Source organism: Catharus ustulatus, chromosome 1, assembly GCF_009819885.2.
Source record: "Catharus ustulatus isolate bCatUst1 chromosome 1, bCatUst1.pri.v2, whole genome shotgun sequence".
Lineage (NCBI taxonomy): Eukaryota > Metazoa > Chordata > Aves > Passeriformes > Turdidae > Catharus > Catharus ustulatus.
Window position 1 is genome coordinate 43,208,769 of NC_046221.1, and position 22,844 is coordinate 43,231,612.

Genomic DNA, 22,844 nt, shown 5'->3' on the forward strand with positions numbered 1-22,844 from the left:
GCGGGTTCCCACATCCCAGAACTTGCATAAAATAAAAAGGGCCATATTTCTATGGTTTATCCTCTTGTTATCTCATATCTGCACTGTTCTACTGTGTAAATTACTTGCCAATTTATTAAGAATCAAACAAGCTCTCATCACCTGCCCGAACCAGTCACTCTGCCTTGGGGCAGTTGGCAGGAAAAAAAAAATCAGATCTGTCTGCTTTTTGCCCTTTACCAAACCTGTGCCTGAGCTGTGCCAACAGTGAAAGTGAAGCTATCTGGCCATGCCCCGAAGCAGCACTTCACAGGTAGGAAGATAGAAAGTTAGCGGGGCGGGGGGGGGGGGGGGGGGGGGGGAAGAAGAAAACAATAATTAGAAGAGTTGCAGCATCACAGGAGTTTCCTGCCTCAGAGATGAGGTGGCTACCAAGACGAGCTATCAGTTTTACAGGGAGGCAGAATTTAGATACCAAAATCCTTGGCATTGTTCTGGCTTAGTGCTGTGAAAGCTTGGCTTTAAGATTCCAGTGCTGAATAGTCAAAAGCCCAATCTGACTCTGGCTGGTTGTAATGTGTTGCAGGGGACACTAGTATGATAGTGGGAGCTCATGAAAAGGAGGCTGTGAGGGACCTTAGCTTTTTGTGTGGTAATGGTGAGGAATGAGGGCAGAGCTCAAAGAGAAAGTGCAGATGATGGAGCTAAAAATCAAGAGGTCACTGCAGAGTAGCAGCACTATACAATCTTTCCTGAGGGAACAACTCAGAACAGTGCTGTTCCTTGGATTAATATTTTTATATCACTTCCTGAGCATAACACCACCTCCAGCAGCACCTGGTTTTTCCATATTGCTGAACTACAGCATTACAGAAAGGCATATTAGCATTTTCAAAAGCAGTTTTGTCACTCGGTAAATCCTGGCTCACAGGTGAGACATGTTTGAGTAAAGTATGTCCTTCAGAGCACTAGCCAGCCATAAAGGCCTGAACTTTTTTAAACTTTTGAGAATAAAAGGATTAGGGCATAGATAAATTTGCTTCAATTAAAATTAATTTTTGATAATCCTGGCTTGGACTGAGTTGAATTCAGAGTGCTCAAGAGAGTGTAAATTTCATTTATTGTTCTTTAGATGCTTGCAGACCTAGAATAAGAGCAAGACACAAAGCAACCATTTGAAAGGAATAAACTGCAACCTCTAAAGCCTAAGCCAAAGAGCAGCAGTCCTGCCCTCCTCCTGGTGACAAGAAGTCCTGCCTGCAGTGCAATGTAACCCAGGAATGCCCAGGTGTCCTGGTGCTAACACTTGGTGCGCAAAGCCCCCAGGTTACCCTGCCTGGCCCTGCAATGATTTTGGCCCTGGCTGGTGCACACACAGAGGCACTGTCACATCTGTCACTTCAGAGCCATTCTCCCAGGGGACTCCAGACAGACGGGGCCATGCAAAGGCAGGCAGACAACTGTGCAGCAAGCCAAGCACCTGGGAAGGAGGGAATAGCACAGAGGAAAAGGAGCAGGCTGAGTGTTCTGTGCTTGCATGTGTGGGTATGTGTAGAAAAACAGTCCTGTGGGGGTTGAAGGAAGCACCTGTGTGTTTCTGTGGGCGCTGAAAGGGCTCCCAGAAAGACAAGGAGAACACAGCAGCTCTTGAAGCAGAGCTGGCATGTGTGTGAATGACGTGGCAGCTACGCAGGGTGGTGGGGCATTCCTTCCTACAGAGGGGAATATCCCCATGCCACTAATGGAGAGTCATTGCTAAATTAAGTACGTCTGAACCACTTGTTCTTTTCTTACATGTTTGCACTTGTGTAGGAAGAGTAACACAGACAGGCAATCTCTTAGCACAGGAGGAATTGTAACAAGAAAGAATTGTAATGTGGGGAAGAAAAACCCGCAGGTGTAGACTTGAGGCAAATAACCCTTTGGCATACCAGGTCAGACTAGGAAATTAGAGACAACACTCATTATGCACTACTTTTACAGCTCAAAGAGAGTAAATATCATTGTCCCAGCAAAAAGCACAGTGTATTTTGGAGACCATTTGAATAGGACTAGCCTTAATACTCAGCCACTCTCCCCTGCACATCTATGAAGGAAGAGAAGGGCAAGAGTGAATCATAGCAGTGAATCAAAGTGCAGGAGTTACCCTTCCCCTCGGATTCACCCTCTAGATGTGCCTCTATCTCTAGATAGCCATGAGCTACCAGGGCAGCTTGGCCTCTCAGCTGGAACACCTCAGGGTAGTGCTGAGGAGACACTGCTTTTACCTTCCCATGTGCTGGGGCAACACTCATCTTTTAATTCTAGCACTGTATCTCAGCACAAAACAGAACTGGTGCTGTAGCTGGGTGGATGGGAAGGGACCAGGCTAGGGTTTGATACAATCTCAAAGCCTGTAGCTAGCCAAAAGCACCCAGCTGCAGCTTCCTTCTATTACATCTGCAAGCCAGCTGTGATGGTAGGGTATGATTCCCCTCCTGCCCCTGCCAGCACACACACAATTACACTAACACAACTTTCCTTTATTATCATTATTGGGGGTTATATGAGGTGGACTGGTGCTGGGGGCTTTGTACCACCAGTATTATGAATTACAGTTCTGCTAGTGTATCAGCTCCTTTTACATCAGAAGTGCTTTGTCTGTCCAGCATAGTCCACTGTTACATTGCTACTTCTGTAAATCACTCTTAACATAAAGCTTAATGATCTGCATCCCCCTCTTCCATGAACCCCTGCCAAACAAGAGCACAATGCTGCAGCTGTTGCTATTAAGCTATGGTGGCAGCAAAGCACTCCATTAATACCTCATGCTCAGCAGTTTGTGATGCATGAGAGCGGAATAATTATGTCCTTTTACCCTCAAATGAGAGGCACATTTGCCAGAAACAAGCGTTTACAATTAAAAAAAAAATTGTATCAAGTCAAGGACAACATTGGTTCATTCATAAAACAAGCCTTTCTGAGCAAAAGGATGATGAGGCAGCAAACAGGCTTACATTAACAAGCCAGTTGTTTCTAGAGCTGTATTGTACCCTCTCAGAAAGGCCTCCACAGCCTCCTTATCCCAGTTGTTTTGAGAAACTAGCAGGCAGAGATTTAGCCAAAGCTCTTGTTGCTGTGAGTTGCACTGATAGGGAGGTTTACTTTAGGTTTGAGGTACAGGAATGGGAATCAGGGCTTTAGCAATGTAAGCATCAAAACCCAGTGCTCTGAAGCATTTGAAACTGAGCAGGCAGGTAAAGGAGACTGAAAATGGATGCTAATGAAAATAGGAGTGATGAGTCTGTGTCCCTTCCTGAGGATGCCTTGATGCTTACATCAGGATAACAGCTCCACACCTTTGGTTAGTGGAGTGCAGAGACCACAGAATAATTAAGTAACTGTTCTTTCCTCACCTAGGGCCCAACATGAGCAGGGATTTCATAGCCATGTCTGCACTGATATTTCTGAGAGAGAACAGCTGGTGCAAAGGAAGTAGTTAAAAGGAGAGCTGTAGTGCAGATAGACTTGCATTATTTTGAGCAACGTTGCTCCATTCTCTAAGCAAGAGTAGAGCATATGGTAACAGAAAACTTGTCATCCTTGTCATCTTACCATGTTATGCTTCCTGTAAGTCCAAGTGAGGATTAAAAAGATAGCTCTGACATACACCCCAAGCTTAGCACTGCAGAATAGTGCCTGTTTCTGTGCAGCACATCTAGCAGTGTGTACCTGACTGACGATTTGCTGTCCCCATGTGGCTGCATATGCATCATGCTGCAGAAGAATGTGCTTGTGCTGTCACCTCCACTTGAAGCCTGACTCTCACCTCAGGACTTGCCAACTTTAAAACAGACAAGTCTGGTTTATTTTCCCACCAATAATTCAGCCAAGAGATAATAGGTCATAAGAAATAAACTGAATAACTGATCAGGGCACGTGGGCTGGTCAAAGCAAGTTTCACTGGGATGCCTAGAGAGGACTGGAATTGCAAGAAGTCCCGTCTGGCATGCTTTACAGCTACGGGTGCCAACATTTCTGTTTGTGGGCCTGGTTTTTTTCCAGCATGCATCATTTGCATTTTTGGATAATAAGCTTCCCTCGTTTAACTTCTCAAGAGTCCAGGAAATGCACAGGTACGCCCTATTCCATTTCTCTCCCACCTGTGATCCACAGACCTTTCATTGAAAACTGTAGCATAACATAGACCACAAAGTTCTCCAAGACTGCAGTACAGTGTTTTAAGTGCAGGTGTTGTCATACAGCTGAAGCTTGACTTGAACATTTAAAAATTTTTTTAAATTTTTTAATTTCTTTTTTTAAAACATTGATTGGCAAAACACAAATAATGCAAGTAAAAGCCCTTTCAAACTGCTCAGGCAAAGTATCTCCTTGAGACAATACTGATGAGATTATACTGCCAAAAATCCTTCAAGCTACATATTAAGAAATAAGAAAATTCAAGGAAAGAGTATCCCTAAAACACTTAGTTCAATTTATAGTCACACTGGCAACAGAGGGACATGGGGACTTAAATTTCACTGGAAATACAGGTGAGAAGAGGACAGAGTCCTTCAAACCAAATAATTTCAATCCCAGGATCATCTTTGCCCTCTTGTGGACAACCTTCCCTCCTGCAGCTTCACAGCAGGTTCCTGTGCAGACGGCAGGAACAATGCAAAAGACATTTCTGCTCTTCCCTGTGCGTCCTTCCACAGGCTAAGAATAGCCATTCTGAATCCGAGGGGCAGCCACACCCAAAGCCCAGCCAAGCAGTGACCCGTGCTTAGTTCCTACATGACAACAGCTGCATGAGAGAGCAGGTGGCTGGTCCTGCTCCTCACTCTAAGGAGAAAAGCCATCCCAAAGCAAGGAAACACATCTGTGCCTTGAGGTGCCAGGTGTTGCCTGTGCACTCACAAAGGAAAGCTGCATGCTACCAACCCAACATTCTGTTCTGTTGCACTACATTCTGGTCATTTACAGTGAAGAAATAACATAACTTAAACTGTGTGGTGATGCTTCAAATTACAGTAATTTCACAATTATAAGCTGCACCGATTATAGGCCGCACTTCTGAGTGTCAGCAACTTTTTGTTCTTTGTCCATACATAAGCTGCACGTTACAATACAGAGTGTGATAAAAGGTATCTATTCTATCACCATCTGTTGAGGGTGGGGGCAGTGATCCTTATGTCAGTGGAAGACATTCTGCTAATGGGCCATCCATTGAAACCAGGTAGGACATTGTTCTTTATCTTTTCACAACCCATCCTTCCTCCAGCGAGTCATTTTCTGCTAATGGCCCACTGAGTCCCACTGTGTGACTGATAAAATTACTTCATTCCTTTGGAAGTTGCTCCAGCCAAGGGGAAGAGTCAGCATTTCTTACCAAGATAAAAACAGAGATTTTGGGACACTAAGGGAGTCCCTTTCTCCACTGGACTCCAGAGGAAAACTGGATTTCTCCACATCACCACTGGACCTCCAGAGGGAAACTGCACCTTCTACAGAACCATTGCTTCAACTGAATCACATCTGTCACTGCAGGAGGATGCAGCCACCATTTAATGGGACTGCTACCAACACCCTGCCTGACAGGGTGTCAGGTTGTACTCTGACTTTGTCAGGGTTTGGGGTTTGTTTCTTTGTAGTACTGTATTTTTATTTTAATTTCCCTAGTAAAGAACTGTTATTCCTAATTCCCATATTTTTGCCCGAAAGCCCCTTGATATCAAAATTATAATAATTTGGAGGGAGGGGGGGGTTACATTCTCCATTTCAAAGAGAAGCTCCTGCCTTTCTCAGCAGACACCTGTCCTCCAAACTAAAACAGCAACTTTTCATTCTTTGTCCATATATAAGCCGCACCTGATTATAAACCGCACTTCGGGTTCGGACCAAAATTTTAGTCAAAATGGTGCAGCTTATAATCATGAAATTACTGTACTAAACCTAGTATATTTGAATTATTTTCTCATGGTGTAAAATCCACCACCGACATACCTTTCTAATACAACATTTTGCCTTGATTGTTTTCTTGCATCTAGGTAATTAAAAGCATTTGAGACTTTTTTTCCCTTTTGATTCCTTATGATTACACTAATCTCTGGCAACTTCATCAAAGAGACAATTTAATCTTTAAAATTATTTCATCTTTTTGTGTTACAAAATAAAGACTGTGGCATTCCAGTTTCTATGCCAACAATGAAGGAAGCATCATTCTCCTCCTGTGTACAAGATGACCACCAGGTAATAAGTAATCTGTAGGATTATGAAACAAAAAAGTGCTTCCCTGCCAAAAAGCAAAACATGAAGGTTTGATTCCTTTTCCTTACCCCCTACCACTGACAATCAGCCAACAATTTTTTAAAGATCAAGCACCTCTCCCTCAACCAAGGAAGTCAGTGACCTACATTTTTCTACACTAGAACAAATTATTTGCTCTCAACACCTTTTGCTAGGTTGTGCTCCTTCCTTTAGCAAGTCTGCCCTTTTATTTTTTTCAGTTCCATGTAATCAAGACAATAGGAAGTAGCACCTGGATTATGCTCGTCACAGTAACTTACCACATGTAAAGGCTACTGCAAACTACTTTGGCTGGACCCTGTGGTCGGGAGCAATACCTTATCACATCTTTTTTCCTGGGAACTTCCAGTGAGAATATCCAGCCACCTGGACCCTCTTCCCCAAGAACAGGCAAACATAATGCAAGCTCCTTCCTCCAAACCAGGAACAAAGAGTGATGTTATTTCCTATGGCTGGCTTTGGGAGAACTACACAGCAGCACCAAATCACAGCAAAAACAAGAAATACTTATTTACTAAACCTTTATTTTAAAAAATTATTACAAAATATTTTATAAAGTTCCTTAGATCAAGAAAACAACACATTAGAAAAGATCACAGGTTTAGAATGATAAAAAATATTTAAACATTTAAAATTATTTAGATGGAAATTCAAGGCAACACTGGAAACAAAACTATAAAATTCTTCCTTTGTATATATAAAAACTAATGCATTATCATCCTGCTTAATTAATAACTAAAAATCACTTAAATTCTTAATGGTATTAAAAGTGATGTATAGCTCTGTCCAGCATAAAATTTAATATCCAGAGAGCTGCTTATGTTTACAGCAATAGACTAAAAAAGATATGAATTTCTATCTTAAAGGCACTATCAGCATCTTGATTCACTAATTTTATAGAATCTTTGAAAAATTTCACTAAGAATTTCCCCTCTGTGTAGAAATCTTAGTATTTATTGCACAAATTTGAACGAGGATCACCATGGCAGCCATTATGCAAAACCATTTTGTGCTGAGCTCTGAGAATTGCGTGAGATTGCTCACTGCTCTTTCAGGTTGGAAGGTAGAACTCACCTGTAACAGATTCTTCCCTGCTCTTTTGAAGCACAGGGTACAGGCAGTAAGGCACGATTCCTTCCCATACTCCAAACCAAAGGGCACCAGTAGCACTGTGATTTTAATGTGGGCTAAACGTCAAACACAAAAATTAACATTCACAATCTACGCAATGCCCAGTACAGAACTTCTGAGTGGAAGCTCATAGCCCACTGGACAGGTCCTCACATATCCTGAAAAATCCTCTCCACTGATTCTCAAGGCACTGCAAAAAAAGCCTTGAAAGTGGCTGTCGAGCCTGTAAGGCTGCAGAGCCTTAAGCTTGACAGGTTCAGCTGGAAAACATCAAAGCTGAGTGTTCGAGCAGGCTCCAACACCACTGCCAAGCACTGTGGTGAGAAATGGAGAAGACAATCCCCAGATAGATGTACTGGGACAGCTGCTTCTTTCCAACAGGCTTTACTACCAGCTATGATGTACAGAGACGGTCACTTTGCCAACAGAAGAAATTTGAGGCAATTGTATCCAATAGCACTTCTGCCAGAGCTCCCATCACTCTCCTGAACAATCCCTAATCCACTTCAGCCAAAATCAACCACCTTAATGGAAGCAATTTAAATAGGTGGCTTAAATAAGGTTGGCTGATTTTGTCAGAAGCAGGCTGGGAAACAAGCAAAGCGCTTTGCTGACAGAGCACGAGGGATGAGGCATCCAGCCATACACAGAGAGCTCCTGCAGAACCAGACATTTAGTCCAGCTCCAACAGCATTCTCCAGGATCAGTCTAAGAGACAGACATTCAAAGCCAGCACCTGACACCAGAGGGATCAAAGGGGCATGTCAAGACTGCTCAGTCACTGCAGCAAGGAAGCCTCTCCCTCACCTAGACTGGGAGGGCAGAGGAGCTAGGAGTGATAAGGAAAACTAGGCTACAAGAAGCTGACAAAGCCGTTTAAAAAATAACCTCACAGAAGCAGAAAACAGCGCACACACATGCAAACCTGCTTCTCAACTATTTTAAAACACCTTGTGAGGTGCAAGGACCATGATGCATGTTAGCCAACAATTAGTTTGGAAGCAACATTTTAGGCAACTGCCATAAACCAACAACCATTATGCGACTTGCTCCTAGTATTTAACTACTATGTGACAGACTATTGCCAGGTAAACTGCCAAGGCTGGAATATGACTTTACAGATCTCTTTCTGTATCTCCAAAAATAGACATCAGTAACACATCACTTAGGTGGGGAAAAGCCCATAGAAAAAGCAACCAAAACCCAGATCTCAATTAACTTATCTTCAGGTTGAGAAAAATAACAGGAAATATTACCTCAAGATAAAAGTCCATTCACGGTGCTGCATTGCTTAATAAATACTTAGCAGCACGGTGTTACTCTTACACTATATTTACAGCTACCAATTACAGATGAAGTTTTAAAGACTATAGATATTTCGGTGTGGAACAAAATTCAGTATGACTCTGGACAATAAAAAGAAAACAAAGCAAGACTGTTGGAATTTTACTTATATGGGCACAGTCCCCAGAGTAAGACATTGAAGATCACAGAGGAGATATTTCTCATTATGGATATTTTGTATCACCAGTGTCCTGGTTTGGAGTGGTCACATTCTGTATTGCAACACAAGACAACCAGTAATACGGTTTCTGCTTATAAGCCAAACATCTCTAATCTACCCAGTTATCAGCGACAGCAAGCGCTGACTGAAATCAGGTTTTAGTGCAAACAGATGCTAATAAATGCAAGGGGGGAAAAAAGCCAGTCCAAAGAGCATTTCTTCTTTACAACACAGAAAATTCTATGAAAGAAAGAATCTCTTCTATGTGTGGCTCCAAAACAAGGTACGGCTTTAACTTGGTGCTTCACACCACCTGGCAAAACTTTACATTCTCCAAGGTGTAGTGTTAAGCTTAAGTCTCAGGCCATAGAGAGAGAGAACATCACAAACTCACACTCATCAGAAAGTGGCAGCAATGGAAAAAAAACCCACCAACTTTGACTTGCTATTATAGTCCTTTGTCTTAAAACAGCTTCCTCTTCCTTTCCCAAATACAGCTCAGCCAGTTTCTGGAGGGCTTGTTCTCAGTGCTGCCACAACATTTTACAGGACAGGGAACATGCCAAATCGGGATATCAGTACAATGCAGTTATCACCTGGGAGACACGGCAAATGTCTCAAGCACTCAAACAAGAATTGTTTTTGCATAATCAGCTTTTTGTCATTTGCTTTGATATTTTGGAACATGGCAGTCCTGCTTTTAAATCAGACAGAAAAATGCTTTTTCAGCACTTCATTTCTTTTACAGTCATCAGCATCTGGTCTCACACATCTGCCACTTGTCCAATATGTGTCCCATCAGTAGTGTTCCTACACACTGTTGCTTGCAAAACAAATCAAGGGGGCAAGTGCTTATTTACCTGTTAACCAACTGAGCTAGTCAGCAGCAAGGAGTCTCAAGTTACTGCCATATTTATAAACACAGAAAATGGTGAGGTTCAAAACCATTCTGGCAAAACTTAGCATTATCTATACATAAACAAGCTGCATATAGTATTAACTTTGCAAGTAATATTTACCAGGGTAGAACAAACATGCTGTAAGGTTTTTCCCGTTGATATTCAGATTGCTGCTTTTGGAGTTGCTTCATGTAAATATTTATTCTTTATCTTACTCCTCTCACTGCTGGCTTTTCAAGTTTCTTCCTGCAACTGTTACAGCTTTTGAAACAATCTAAAAGAAGATTCTGGCATACAAGTCCAAACTTTGACAATCATGGGGTGCAAAACTGTCTCCTTAATATACTATTTATATTACCTTCCCCATAAGCCCCCTACAGTCAGTCACTATACCATTAAACTGATCTCCATAGACAGAACTGAGACATAGGAGTAGTAAAAACAACCAAAAATCTCTTACTTAAGGATAAACATTCCTGTAAGATTCCAGTTAAGTATCCCTTTTACATTCAGTTTGACCAAGAAGTACAAAAACTAATTCTGCTATGCTAATTTATAAGTCACAACAGAAGCATCTGCTCCAGTTAACCAGGAAATATCTTTAGGTTATAGCTAGCAATTTATGCCTCAGACATTAACTTTTATTCGTCATCTCTGTCAAAATCAAACCAGCACACTGCTGTCCTGAAGTGATTCTGTTTAGACCCAAGGTGTTTTAGTGCCTGTCATCCCAACAGGTGGCAGGACCAGTTTCCTTAGAACATGATGCTCAAGATGCCATTACCTGGCCCAAGAATCCATAAAAATTTGTGATGAGCAATGCGTACAAAATCAATTAGAACAAGAAAACAGAAGTTGTTACCTACAGTGCACTGAAAGTTCATTTTAATTTGCTCCTATTAAAAAAAAAAAAAATTTTCAGAAAGTTAGCGTTTTTTATTCAATGGCTGATTTTCTGTGGAACTCGGAGTGTTACCAGGCTTTCCAGGGCGTTCATCAAGGTGTTTTTGTTTTCGCCTGAGAAAGAGCTCTATACCAAATTCCGCTGCAAATGCTAAAGCTGCAAAAAATCCAAATACCTGCAAAAGTGACAGAAATATGTGATTTTAAAATGCATAAACAGTAATAGTATCCAACTATTGGACACTAATACTGTTTGGATGTGTCATTTTATATACATTAATAATACTTATATATTAAGATTACAGCCTTCCTTAAATCGATAGTTCAATTTAAATTAGACACAGATCAGAAATCATAATTCTAGCACATTCATTGCTGAAGTTTTTACAGTTTTCATTCTTTTAATCAAGTGTGAACCCTATACTGTGTTCTAATCAACCTTTAATAGTAAAAGTATATTAGTCTCATCGCCAAAATCAGCTATTAAAGTAGCATAGCATATAGCAGACAATTTATCCAAGAGAGGGCTGCTGATTAATGAGAGTAAATGAAGAAGAATAGCATGTGGAAGGTGAAGGAAGAGAAGATCTGCAGAGGCTGGGTCAGCAAGGGAGAATGAAATTACATTTTGTGAATAACATTTCGTTACTAGTCATGGCAAGATGACAAGTGGTAAAGAGAAGGCAGCTTTTTTCAAACAAGGAAAGAAACATATGCATTATTCTAACTCTACCTAAATGTTACACAACTGGTTTGGACCAAAGTAATTTGACACTAATAAGTATTAAATCACAGTAGTTTTTACTTTTCCTACACCAGAAAAAAAGCAAAGGTGAAACTTGATTTATGCTCAAACTACTAGGTCTAAATATATCTACATCACATAAGTTGATTGTACAAAAGTGTGTACCTCTAATAGCTGATGCTGCCCATGGAAGAGAATTATCTTGCTTCCTTTTCCAAACAATTTTTTCTCATTCAAGAATTTGATCTTTTAAACTCCTATGTTCACAATTCCAAGGTTACTCAAAAGAAGTATTCAAATAACTAGGGAATTATGACATCTGCAGCATCCCAAAAGCCCTCGCCTCTGTGCCTTGCCCTGAGCCTCCTCAGTGTTCCCTGGGAGATGAATGCCCTGTTGCTCTACTATCTCTGTCACTGAGGAAGCTGCTGCTCTGACTGCAACTATTGAAGTCCGTGTTGTCCACACGTGCTCTGTAAGAGCAAAAGACAGGACTTCCTGATGACTTTGTGAGGGGGTGACATTATGAAAGGACAACTGAGGAAAAACAAAAATCTCAGAAGTAGGGTATCAAAGAACTGGGCGAGCTTCAAGAGATAATGATGTTGAACAGCAAGAGATGACAGGAAAGAATACAAATCTGAGGCAGCAGGCAAAAGGTGGGGAGCTGCAAGTGTACACAGAGCATTCCAGCAATCCTGAGAAACGCCAGCTCTTTGGATTTCCTATGTCAAGATTCTGGAAGGTCTGAAATAGCTAATTCCTCCTGAAACATCACAATGTACTGAGTTCTATTCCCTGCCCAGTTTCTTCTCTGCAAATTGAGTGAAGTTTAGAGGGCAGAGAAATTAACATTCTGGATAAATTACAAAGTAAATCTTGCATTTTAAGACTTACATATGCAACACTTTCAACAGCAGAGCCAGAGCACGTTGCAGAAAATACTATTGACGCTAGCAGAAATGAGGCACCTATGACTGGCACAGCCAAAAAATTCTGCAAATATATATAAAAATATATGCAATTTAACTGTAAATAGTTTACCTAAAAAGAACAAACATTGTAACAACAGCTGAGTTAACCTGCCTGTGAATTTATGTTTTGATACTTTGATGCTAGTGGAAGCTTCAGAAAATACATTTTACAATTACATTCCAAACGACATTCAACATTATCAGCAATTTAAACAGCATTATCAGCCATTTAAAGGAGTCTGCCCTGGTTTTGTATTTTTTAAGTATTTAATTAATTTCATCCAATATTTTTTCACAATCAAATTCAAGCTCAGGACAACCATGGTAGCTTTATTCCCTGTGTAAAACATTTGGGAAATTAGAACACTCTATGTAGATATGCTCATTCAAACCCTTTACTACACTCCCTTACCTGTACCCTCACATAAAGGCCCTACTGTTTACTCTGAAGGCAAATAGGAAGGGACATTTGTGAGATGGAATAATGTTCCTACTGACTTAACAGAACAACTTTCTCGCACTGCTGGATCTTCTGAAGTATAAAGCTATAAACTGTAATGAGTTATCATTATTGCCAAAAAGGAGGTACTCTACACCCAGTAGGAAAATAGACAGGGTATATGGATAAATTGCAAGCATCATGCTGGCAGTAAACTGTATTCCATATATGTACACATATGTGATGGCTATGCTGTAGTATTAATAGCATTATTGTGGAAAGACTTTTCCACACAAGTCCTAAGATCCTGCAGGACAACTTTGAAAAAAAATCAATATAAACTCTCAAAGTTAGCTCATTTTAAAACTATAAGACACTCTAATTTACCTTTTACATGGAGAAGAAAAGTAGATCAATTTTGCATTAGGTTTTTTACTCCACAGCAGACTTTATGCATTTAGAAGAAACGGTTTATTTTAAAAAAAAGTTTTCTTACCAGTTTCTGCACTTTATCTTCTCCCAGTGATTTATATAAATCAGTGCAATACACACACAGAATCAGGAGGCTCAAAAGAAAGGCACTGCAGCTTATGAATTCAAATAAGTAAAGTCCACCACAAGAGCGGCAATCGTCCACAATTTCTTCACAAACAACAGCCACTAAAGAGAAAATCTGCAAACAAATAACATGCTTGCATTGGATCAAGTCTCTAACATTTTCAACAAACAGACATCTCTGATCCAAAGATTTATAAAGCTAGCTGTGACCAAAATTCTCAATCTACAAAGAGTTTGGTGAAGTTCTGCATTATTTTCTTACAGACAGAAATAATTATACAATGACATGGTTTACACTTGCCTGTTAAAGGTGGTTGATAAAGTACACTCAGGTAAGCTGAGTACACAGATAAACAGAGGCATCTTGATTAGACAGACAATATCCCTGTTTTGTGGTTTTGTGCAACTTCCAGTCGCAAGCAGACAAGGCAGCGTGGTGACACATCCTGCAAAAATGCTACAGCTTACTACATACAGGTGCACTCAGTTCTGAATGTACAGCAATTTCATGACCATAAGGCGCACCGGACTATAAGGCGCACCCCCCGGGAGTCGGCAAATTTCGCAACTTTGTAGATCATATAAGGCGCATCGGACTATGAGGCGGACTTTTTTTTTGCAGTGAAGAGCCCCGTGGTGCGCAACAAAGTAACGAATTACTGGCAGGTGCTCAATTTTCAAACATCTTTCAAAAATCGGTGTAGCCTTTAAACCCAGCCCCAGGCGCCCTCCCCGGGCAGTAGGCCCCGGCACTCCCGCCCACCCCCCACGCCGTCTGACACGGCTCATGGCTGCGCTGTGCCCCGGCTTCCCCCCAGCCGGCGGCGGCGCTTCTCCCCGTTTCCCCACGGTCGCACCGCTTCTCCCTGCTTTCCTGTGGCGGCGGCCACGCTGCTTCTCCCCGCTTCCCTGGGGCTGCGCCGTTTGTCACCGCTTTTCCGCAGTGGCAGGGGTTGCGCCAGCGCCACTGCCGCTTTGCCATGGCCGCAGGGGCTGCGCCGCCACCACCGCTGCTCTCCCCCGGCCACCCGGGCCACACCACCGCTGCTCTGATGCCGCCACCGGGCGGGCTCTGCTCGGGTCTGTTGCGGGCTCACACTTCTCGTTTCCCCCGCGCCCAGGCCAGGGCTGCCCAGTTTCTTGTTTCCCCCGCGCCCGGGTTGGGGCCAGCACAGTCTGGCTTCTCGTTCCCCCCGTCCCCAGAGTGGCGCCGCCCGGCTTCTTGTTCCACCCACGCCCGGGCTGGCAGCAGCTCCCTCCCCCGCCTCGCGGCTCCTGCCAGTCGTGGCCGCCCGCTCCCGCCCTGCCCTTGAGACTGGGCGCTCCTGCGGCACTGCCCCACCACTGCAGCTCGCACTTCCGGTTTGGCAAACTTCGCAACTTTGTCCATCATATAAGGCGCACCAGACCTTAAGGCGCACTTCCAGGTTCAGGGCAAAAATTTAGTCAAAAGGGTGCGCCTTGTAGTCGAGAAATTACTGTATTTGAGTTCACGGCAGTGGGGGATACTGGACAGCACTGACACATTAAGCTATGTCCCTACAAGCTGACATCACCTCGATTGATAAAATTTCAGAGAAAGTCCAAGAACCCAATACTCACATGCCTATGACCCAGCAATGACAGAAGTTCAGCTGTTCTTGTAGGAACCGAAACCTTAGACTACATTCAATCTGTGTTGGACAATGTTTAATCTATGCAGAGGTTTATCTTCAACTTCCTGCCACAGCATGCTTGGAGAAAAGATCGTGACTTAGTTCCTCTACAGTCACCACATCTCTGCTGCTGTATTTTCTACTATTTTATTGTACAAGAAAGAATATTGCTTTATTTAACTGTTGGTTTATTTTGGCCACTTCATGCTAATTTCCTTCATCCCATAAACTTGGCATAGCACTACAGATCTTCATAATAAGGAGTTCAACAAATTAAAACAAAACCATAAGCAAGAATCAGACTGTGTCATAAAACTGAGACTGATATGAGAATGACAATCATATATTTGAGAAGAGTATGTGGGCAATAAAGAGGTTGACAGTTCTTCCTTTAAAAAAAAGTAAAAAATCTAAATTTAAGATTCAGAATTGTTCTTGGAAAATAACCACTAGTCTTCTATTCCAGTTTTCTCACAGTAAAAACAAGAACAACAATTTAGCAGTAGGAAGCATAAATTCCCCTTACTAAGCCAGGTCTCAAAAGAGCACTTCAGAGAACCATGGTTTGGAAATGCTCAGAAAGGGGAAGAATGGGAGCTGGGAAACTTCAGTATTACTATCAGGCCTTCACATGATCCCTTTCTCTCCCACAGTGGCTGGCAACACGAACTTCTCAGCAGCCCTAGCATCTAAACCAATAAGCTACAATGTCAGCCCAGGAATGCTTTAAACTCTGACTTTTCAGTTCTTATGGTCTGGGTTTTTGGTTTTTTTTCATTTCAAAACATATGCTTACAGCTGCATCCAATGACTTCCACATTTTTCACAGGCTGAGAGATAGCACTGTAAATGAAAATTTATCTCTTTTTATAAGCACTGGAAACTGAATGCCATCACTTTCACTTGGGCTGAAACAGAACAGAAAGAAAATGAACTTGTCCTTAAAAGAAAGTGTATGTCCAGATAACCATAATATGATCTAAATAACTGAAAAAAGCTTCTTCACTGAGTGTACAAACAAGTTGAAAAAAATCCCACTCAAAGAGCAGTTACAAAAGGTTCAGTGCCAAATAATTAAGATTTACCAAGTAGAATCCTGTGTATGACTTGTCCAAGTCAACATTCAATTTTGTTATTAATAAGTTGAGTAATAAAATAGAGTACATCAATTTAAAAAAAAAGTTGGTTTGAAGAAGTTTGAGTAAGTGTTTTGATTACAGTAATTTCACGACTATAAGGCACACTGGATTATAAGGCGCACCTCTGGCAGCTGGCAAATTTCGCAACTTTGTACAAGGTGCACCAGACTATAAGGTGCACTTTTTTTTTTGCAGCAAGGAGTTGCGCCGTGTGCAACAAAGTAACGAAATAGTAACGGAATCGCGCAATCGCAGGGTTTACTGGCAGGTGCTCAATTTGCAAACATTTTTCACAGATTGGCGTAGCCTTTAAATGCAGCCCCAGGCGCCCTCCTTGTGCCGCGAGCCTTGGCACTCCTGCCTGCCTGTGGCGCCAGCTAGCGAGGCACAGCTCAGGGCGGCCGCGGCACGTGGCAGTCCGGGGTGGCTCAGGGTTGCCCGCAGTCTGGGTTGGTTCGGGGTGGCCACGACTCACAGCTTCTGCGGCCATCCGCAACCTCCCTCCCTACGCGGCTCACGCCGGGCTGGCGGCGGCGCCTCCCTCTCTCCCCGCGCGGTGGCTGGGGCTGGTGCCGCTTCCCTCTCTCCCTGCGCAGCTCACACGGGGCTGGCACCACCTCCCTCTCTCCCCATGTAACTCACACGGGACCGGCGCCATTTCCCTCTCTCCCCGCGCGGCTCACACGGGACCGGCGCCCCCTCCCTCTCTTCCTGCATGGCTACCAGGGTCAGGGCCGGCGCTGGCTCCCTCCCTCCTCGCATGGCTCCCGTCGGCCCTGGCTGCCCGCTCCCGCCCCTACATTGCGGCTCACACTTCCGGGTTGGCAAGTTTCGCAACTTTGTCCATTATATAAGGCGCACCGGACTATAAGGTGCACTTCCAGGTTCAGGGGAAAATTTTAGTCAAAAGGGTGTGCCTTATAGTAGTGAAATTACTGTAAGTTAATGTATCAACAGTGTATTTATAAGATGCCAGAGAGCTCTCTTAGGTTTCTTAACTTGCTCTTTGATATCACTATCAGGAAAAAAAGGGATTTCTCTGTTGTCCTACCTCCCAAAAAAATTCGTTTTAAAGACCAAAAGCATTGTTGGAGAAGTAGTTGCTTTGGATTTTTTTTAATTTCATTATTAGTCCTGTCTGTCTGTACACAAGAAATTAAACATCTTTGTCTGTCTCTTACCAGCAAGTTACTGAAGTTCCTAAACAAATGTCAATTTTGTAAAGGAGATTTAACAAGTGATTGCTTCAAAAGAATTTAACATGTGATTGGCTACAAAAATAAAAAATGAAGTTGCCAACAAGCCTGTGAAGATGCTCAGCAGTGGGATACCCAGTACAAAATTTTCTGGTTCAGATGGGTGCACATATTAATTCTCTACTAAGTCTGCACAATTCAGGCTACTACAGGACATGAACAGCTCAAAAAGGAGCTGATTTTTAAGCCTGAATTACAACTTTCCTTTCCAGCTGGAAAAGAATTTGTGCAGAATTTGAACCAGTCATGGACTAACCAAAAAATTCCATGTATTTAAAAAAAACAAAACTAAATAAGACAACAACAGCCTAGAAACCTGTGCAATAACATGCCTCCCAGCATGCTTTTGGCACTCATTTGTGGCTTTTGGCAGTCACATTTTCCTTATTTCATTTACTCAAAAAAACTGGCTAAGGTTACAGTGTATGACATTATTCGTCTGAAGAGAAGTATTTCTTAGGTCTAGAAGTCAGTTTTCTGCAGGTGATTTCAGAGTATTTTATAAAACCCTTGATCACCTCTACAATGAGCAGAGCCCACTTTCTGATTGCAACACCCTTTTTAGCAGTCCACACAAGCAATTATCAGGGCACAATCCCAGAAACAACCACTATTGTTACACAAGGCCAAGAGAGGTTAATGACCATCACTGGCACTTGCAAAAATCAACACTTTCCCAAAAAGGGAACCTTCTTACTGCAGAGACTGAGGCTTCCACCTTCAGGACTTTCTGGGGCATGTTTAAAGTGTTTTGACTGAGACCTCAAGATCTGTGCATTTTGATAAAGGTCACAAAAAAGGAGGGGAAAATGTTGGAAATTAGGAGAGTGAACAACTATACTTCCATTTTCCTCTCACTGACAAATGGGTGCAGGCCATAAACTGCTACTTTTTTAAGAACACGTCAAGCAGCTATTCATCCTGCTTAGGATAATTATTATTATTTTTTTTTTCTACTTAGAAAGCATTTTAAATAATTAAGCAGTTTAAGGCTTTGGTACATCAATAAATTTGCCTACATAATCACTTATTTTATTTTAGTCAATGAACCTACTTATATAAACATTCTGCTTGTCATAGAACAGAACCCAGCAGATCTTGCTTTAATAATCTCCAGAAGATGAATTAAAAGTTTATGTTGCATTATATTTATTTAAAGCATTCTTGGGTGTGATTTTTTAAAACACTCTTAGAAAACTTGGCAGTATCACCACTTAACAAACAGTAAAGGATATTACATTTCTGGTTGAGGGTTTTGACTGTGTGTGAGATGAAGCTTAAAACCCAAATGTCCTCTTTTCTGCAATGGTGAAGTAACGAGAAAGGGTTGGAAATCACCTACAATTCCCATAAGCATGACACATCTGACTAAAAAACCACTGTGTTGGCTGCAAAATGTATGCTGACACTCATTAGCAGTCAGCTGCCCTTTACCACCATGGGTTTCACTCATTCACTGCCAGTACATAAGAGTGGTGCTCCTCACATTTATCAGCAGTCACACTGATACCCTCTGGAAGAGGCTGTCACCAAACAGTGAACAGGAGCCCAACTACTTGATTCAGGAGTAACAACATGTAGTAAAAAAGCCAGCAGAAAATAAGCCTTGTATTTCCTGGTGGGCCCAGGGCTGCCTGACACGAAGTGGTGTCTCATGCAGTGGGCCACCATGATTACGGGTTTCTGGTGCAATTTTCTACCGTAAACCATGGGAGAAACAGGCTCCTTAATTTTAGCATGGACAACACAGACTGTCGGGCTTACAACGGGCTGCAGGAGCAGCAAGAGAGGAAGGTCTGGAGCTCATGACCCAGCAATGCCTTTCCCAGTTCTACTGCCCTATGGTGAGGTTGAACCAAAGGCTTCTTCCTTCTGTTTTCTTCCAATCTGGCCCTTAGAAGAAAGCCCTAAATTTCCTGCGAGGCTTCCCTCTGATTTTGAGCCAGGGCGGGTGGTGTTTAAGGCCAGCAGGCAGCCGGACCACGGCAGCACCGAGCCTCGGGCGCACGACGCCGACACCATCCCATGTCTGCACCCACTGCTGCGGCTCGGACGTGAAGAAGGAGCATTCCCACCACTTCGACCCCGCACTATAAGGCGCCTTTATGCCAGCTTTCCGCCTGAGTTACAGGTCTGCACACCTTTGGCGACCCCAGGTCATGTCCCAAGTCAGGACACCTTCCCGGCAGAGCCAGCCCTTTCTGATCGGCAGAATCCACGCCGCCCAAGCCTGTGCGGGGTCATCTGCCGAGCCAGCGCTGGATCTCCGAGGAGTTTAATTTTTAAGCGGCGGGGGACCGTCCTAGAGCCGAAGGTCATCACAACACGTTCGTTTCCATCCCAGAGCGGGGCACCCCCGCCCCGCCAGACTCAGCCCCAGGATTTCTCAGTCTCTCCCCCGACAGACGTGCCAGGGATGCTCCCTCCGCGTCAGGCCCGGCACGGCGAGGGGAGCAGGGCACTCACCGTCTGGATCACCTTGATCGGCAGCCGCCATCCCCACAGGCGCCGCAGGGTGAAGCCGAAGCGGGGCCAGCGACGGGGCGCCTTGGCCTCCGGTTCCGTGGTCTGGTTGTAGACGGCGCCGCTTTCCATGGCCGGGCCAGGCCGCCGGCTCCCAGTTCGGAAAAACCGAAAGGAAAAGGGCAGTCGGCGGGAGCGGGCGGGGCGGGGAGGGGAAGGGCGGAGAGGGGAGGAGCGGGACCGGAAAGGCCGGGGAGGGGAAGGGCGGAGAGGGGAGGGGCGGGACGGGAAAGGCCGGGAAGGGGAGGGGCGGGACGGGGAAGGGCGGGACGGGGTAGGCCGGGACGGGGTAGGCCGGGAAGGGGAGGGGCGGGACGGGGAAGGCCGGGGAGGGGAGGGGCGGGGAGAGGAAGGGCGGAGAGGGGAGGGGCGGGGAGAGGAAGGGCGGAGAGGGGAGGGGCGGGGAGAGGAAGGGCGGGGAGAGGAAGGGCGGGGAGAGGAAGGGGGGAGAGGGGAAGAGCGGAGAGAGGAGGGGCGGGACGGGGAAGGCCGGGGAGGGGAGGGGCGGGGAGAGGAAGGCCGGGGAGAGGAAGGCCGGGGAGGGTCAGGGCGGGGCAGCATTGTGAAGGGCGGTGTGAAGGGCGGTGTGAAGGGCGGGAGGCCCGGGAGGCCCGGGAGGCGGCCCGGGGTGTGGCGGTTACACCGGCGGTTGGTCCCGGCGGGACAAAGGCACTCCGGGCGGCGCGCGCCTGCGCTCCCCCTGGCGGCCGCGGGCGGGAGCGGCCCGTGAGGGACCACGCGGCCGCTGCAGGCCTGGTCTGGGCTCGGTTCGCTAAGCGGGGCTTGGTAAGTAAGGTGTGTAAGATTATTCACTTGTCGCATGAGATTACGGTATCAGAAGGGGGGTTTAGGCGAAAGCTTTCTCTGCTTATATTCACAGAATCAGTTAGGCTGGAAAAACCTCCTGAGATCATCGAGTCCAGCCCGTGACCAAAAAACCACCATGTCAACCAGACCATGGCACTGAGTGCCACGTCCAGTCTTGCCTTAAACACCTCCAGGAACGGCGATTCCACCACCTCCCTGGGCAGCCCATTCCAGTGCTTAATCATTCTTTCTGTGAAGAAATTCCTCCTAATGTCCAACCTAAACCTGCCCTGGGTACTGCTTGCGGCTGTGTCGTCTTGTCCTGTCATGAGTTGTCTGAGAGAAGATCCCGACCCCCACCTGGCTACAAACTCCTCTCAGGCAGTTCTAGAGATCAGCAAAGTCACACCCGAACCTCCTTTTCTCCAGGCTAGGTACCTCCAGCTCCCTCGGCCCCTCCTCACAGGACTCCTGCTCCAGACCCTGTACCAGCTCTGCTGCCCTTCTCTGGACTCACTCCAGCACCTCAGTGTCCTTCCTGAACTGAGAGCCCAGAACTAGACACAGCACTCGAGGTGTGGCCTCACCCCTGCTGAGCACAGGGGAAGAATCGTTGTCTTTGAAGACATTCCTTGTTCTCAGTGAGAGAAAACACTCGTATCCCCAAGCCTCATCTAATATACTCCCACACCTTTGCCTAGATCAGCTTTTAAAAGAAACTGTAGTTTTTGTTGCCTACTAAGAGTAGATTGAACCTTTTATACGTAAGCAAAGATGTGTTATGTTTGCTTCTATATTATTGGTGTATTACCCACATAGTTATTATGGTCCTTCACAGTCAAATTCAGTTATACTTGTTTAAATTCAAGGAAAGATTGGAAGATTAGGATTCATTGCTACTGGTCAAAAAAGAGGAGGTTTGCTTGCTTAACATTAGCTGTATAGGAACAGATTCCCTGCTTAGGAAACAGATCAGCCTGTTTGGACACTACTCTTCGGGAACCGCACAGTGCAGTGGGAACATGTGTGCTACAGAGCCCCATGAGGTTGGGGCTACTTATAGCTTTGCCAGGACACCCTCTGAACTGGGCAGATGCAGAAGTATGGGCAAGACCAAAGCAGCTGGGCCACACTCCCTGCTGAGTGTGTACCAGCAGGCTGTGTGCCTGACTTCTCCCAGTAAGAAAACACTGACCAGGGGAATGCACAGTGTCCCTAGGCAGGATCATGCAGACCTGTCTCTGCCACAAACAATGTTTGGCTGCAGGAATTGGCTTGGGAGGCAAAAGTGTAGGGCAAGTCCCGTGATTCCCAAGGTGTGGGCGTTTCCACTAAAACAAATGAGGTATCACCATAGGTGTGTCCTAGCTTCTGCGTGGGATTGGGATGAGTTTTACATGGCTCTGTTGGCAGCATCCCAGACTACAGGACTGAGCAGGTAGGTATAGTCAGGAACATTTGCTGTTACTTTTTATAAGTCCCTAGTGCCTTTGCTACCTTTTTTCCACACCAGTACATTATAAATTAGATTACATTACAGAGGCTGGCATCTCTCTTCTGAAGGAAATTTCCTTCTCGTTTTCTTTTCGTCCTTGATAATATTTCACAGCTGGCTGAATAATTCCAAAACACCACAAAGCATGCATTTAGGCTATACTGTAGTCTGACAGGGACAGTCTTAACCAGGATAGAAGCAGCTGCCAGGTCTTTTAAGGTGTTCAGTAGCATCTAAGGCTATTTTGTAGCCTTTCCCCTATGAGTCTCTAGAATGCCTTCATGCAGCATTCCTAGATTATGCATACAGATGTTAGTACTGAAGACAACTGTCTTGAGGACAGACTGCTTTTCAAGGAGCCACAGAAACACAAAACAAAACTAGAAAAGACAAAGTAGATGGCAACCTCTTTCCAGTTTCTACTCTCTTTAAGCTGGTTTTCCTGCTCAGGCCCTGTCCAGGAAATGCAGATCAATGATGCATGAATGATAAAGGTTGGCTTGCCATTTAAAGCCTAACTTACTGAGGCCATTTTATTTATTTGTTTAT

The 22,844-nt window shown here is 44.4% G+C and overlaps 2 protein-coding genes across 2 annotated transcripts; one reads left to right on the forward strand and one right to left on the reverse strand.

Annotated features, from left to right (window-relative positions):
- Positions 1 to 6,771: 6,771 nt before the first annotated feature.
- Positions 6,772 to 20,180, reverse strand: CMTM6 (CKLF like MARVEL transmembrane domain containing 6). The gene is made up of 4 exons (XM_033055221.2): positions 19,937 to 20,180; positions 13,359 to 13,535; positions 12,347 to 12,445; positions 6,772 to 10,880 (listed from the first exon to the last, which is right to left on the reverse strand). Exons 1-4 carry the CDS (start codon positions 20,063 to 20,065, stop codon positions 10,728 to 10,730), a joined length of 558 nt encoding a protein of 185 aa, XP_032911112.1. The 5' UTR covers positions 20,066 to 20,180; the 3' UTR covers positions 6,772 to 10,727.
- LOC116993181 lies at positions 18,676 to 19,959 on the forward strand. The gene is made up of 2 exons (XM_033053924.1): positions 18,676 to 19,784; positions 19,876 to 19,959. The coding sequence occupies exons 1-2, from the start codon at positions 19,179 to 19,181 to the stop codon at positions 19,951 to 19,953; spliced, it is 684 nt and encodes a 227-aa protein (XP_032909815.1). The 5' UTR covers positions 18,676 to 19,178; the 3' UTR covers positions 19,954 to 19,959.
- Positions 20,181 to 22,844: the final 2,664 nt, after the last annotated feature.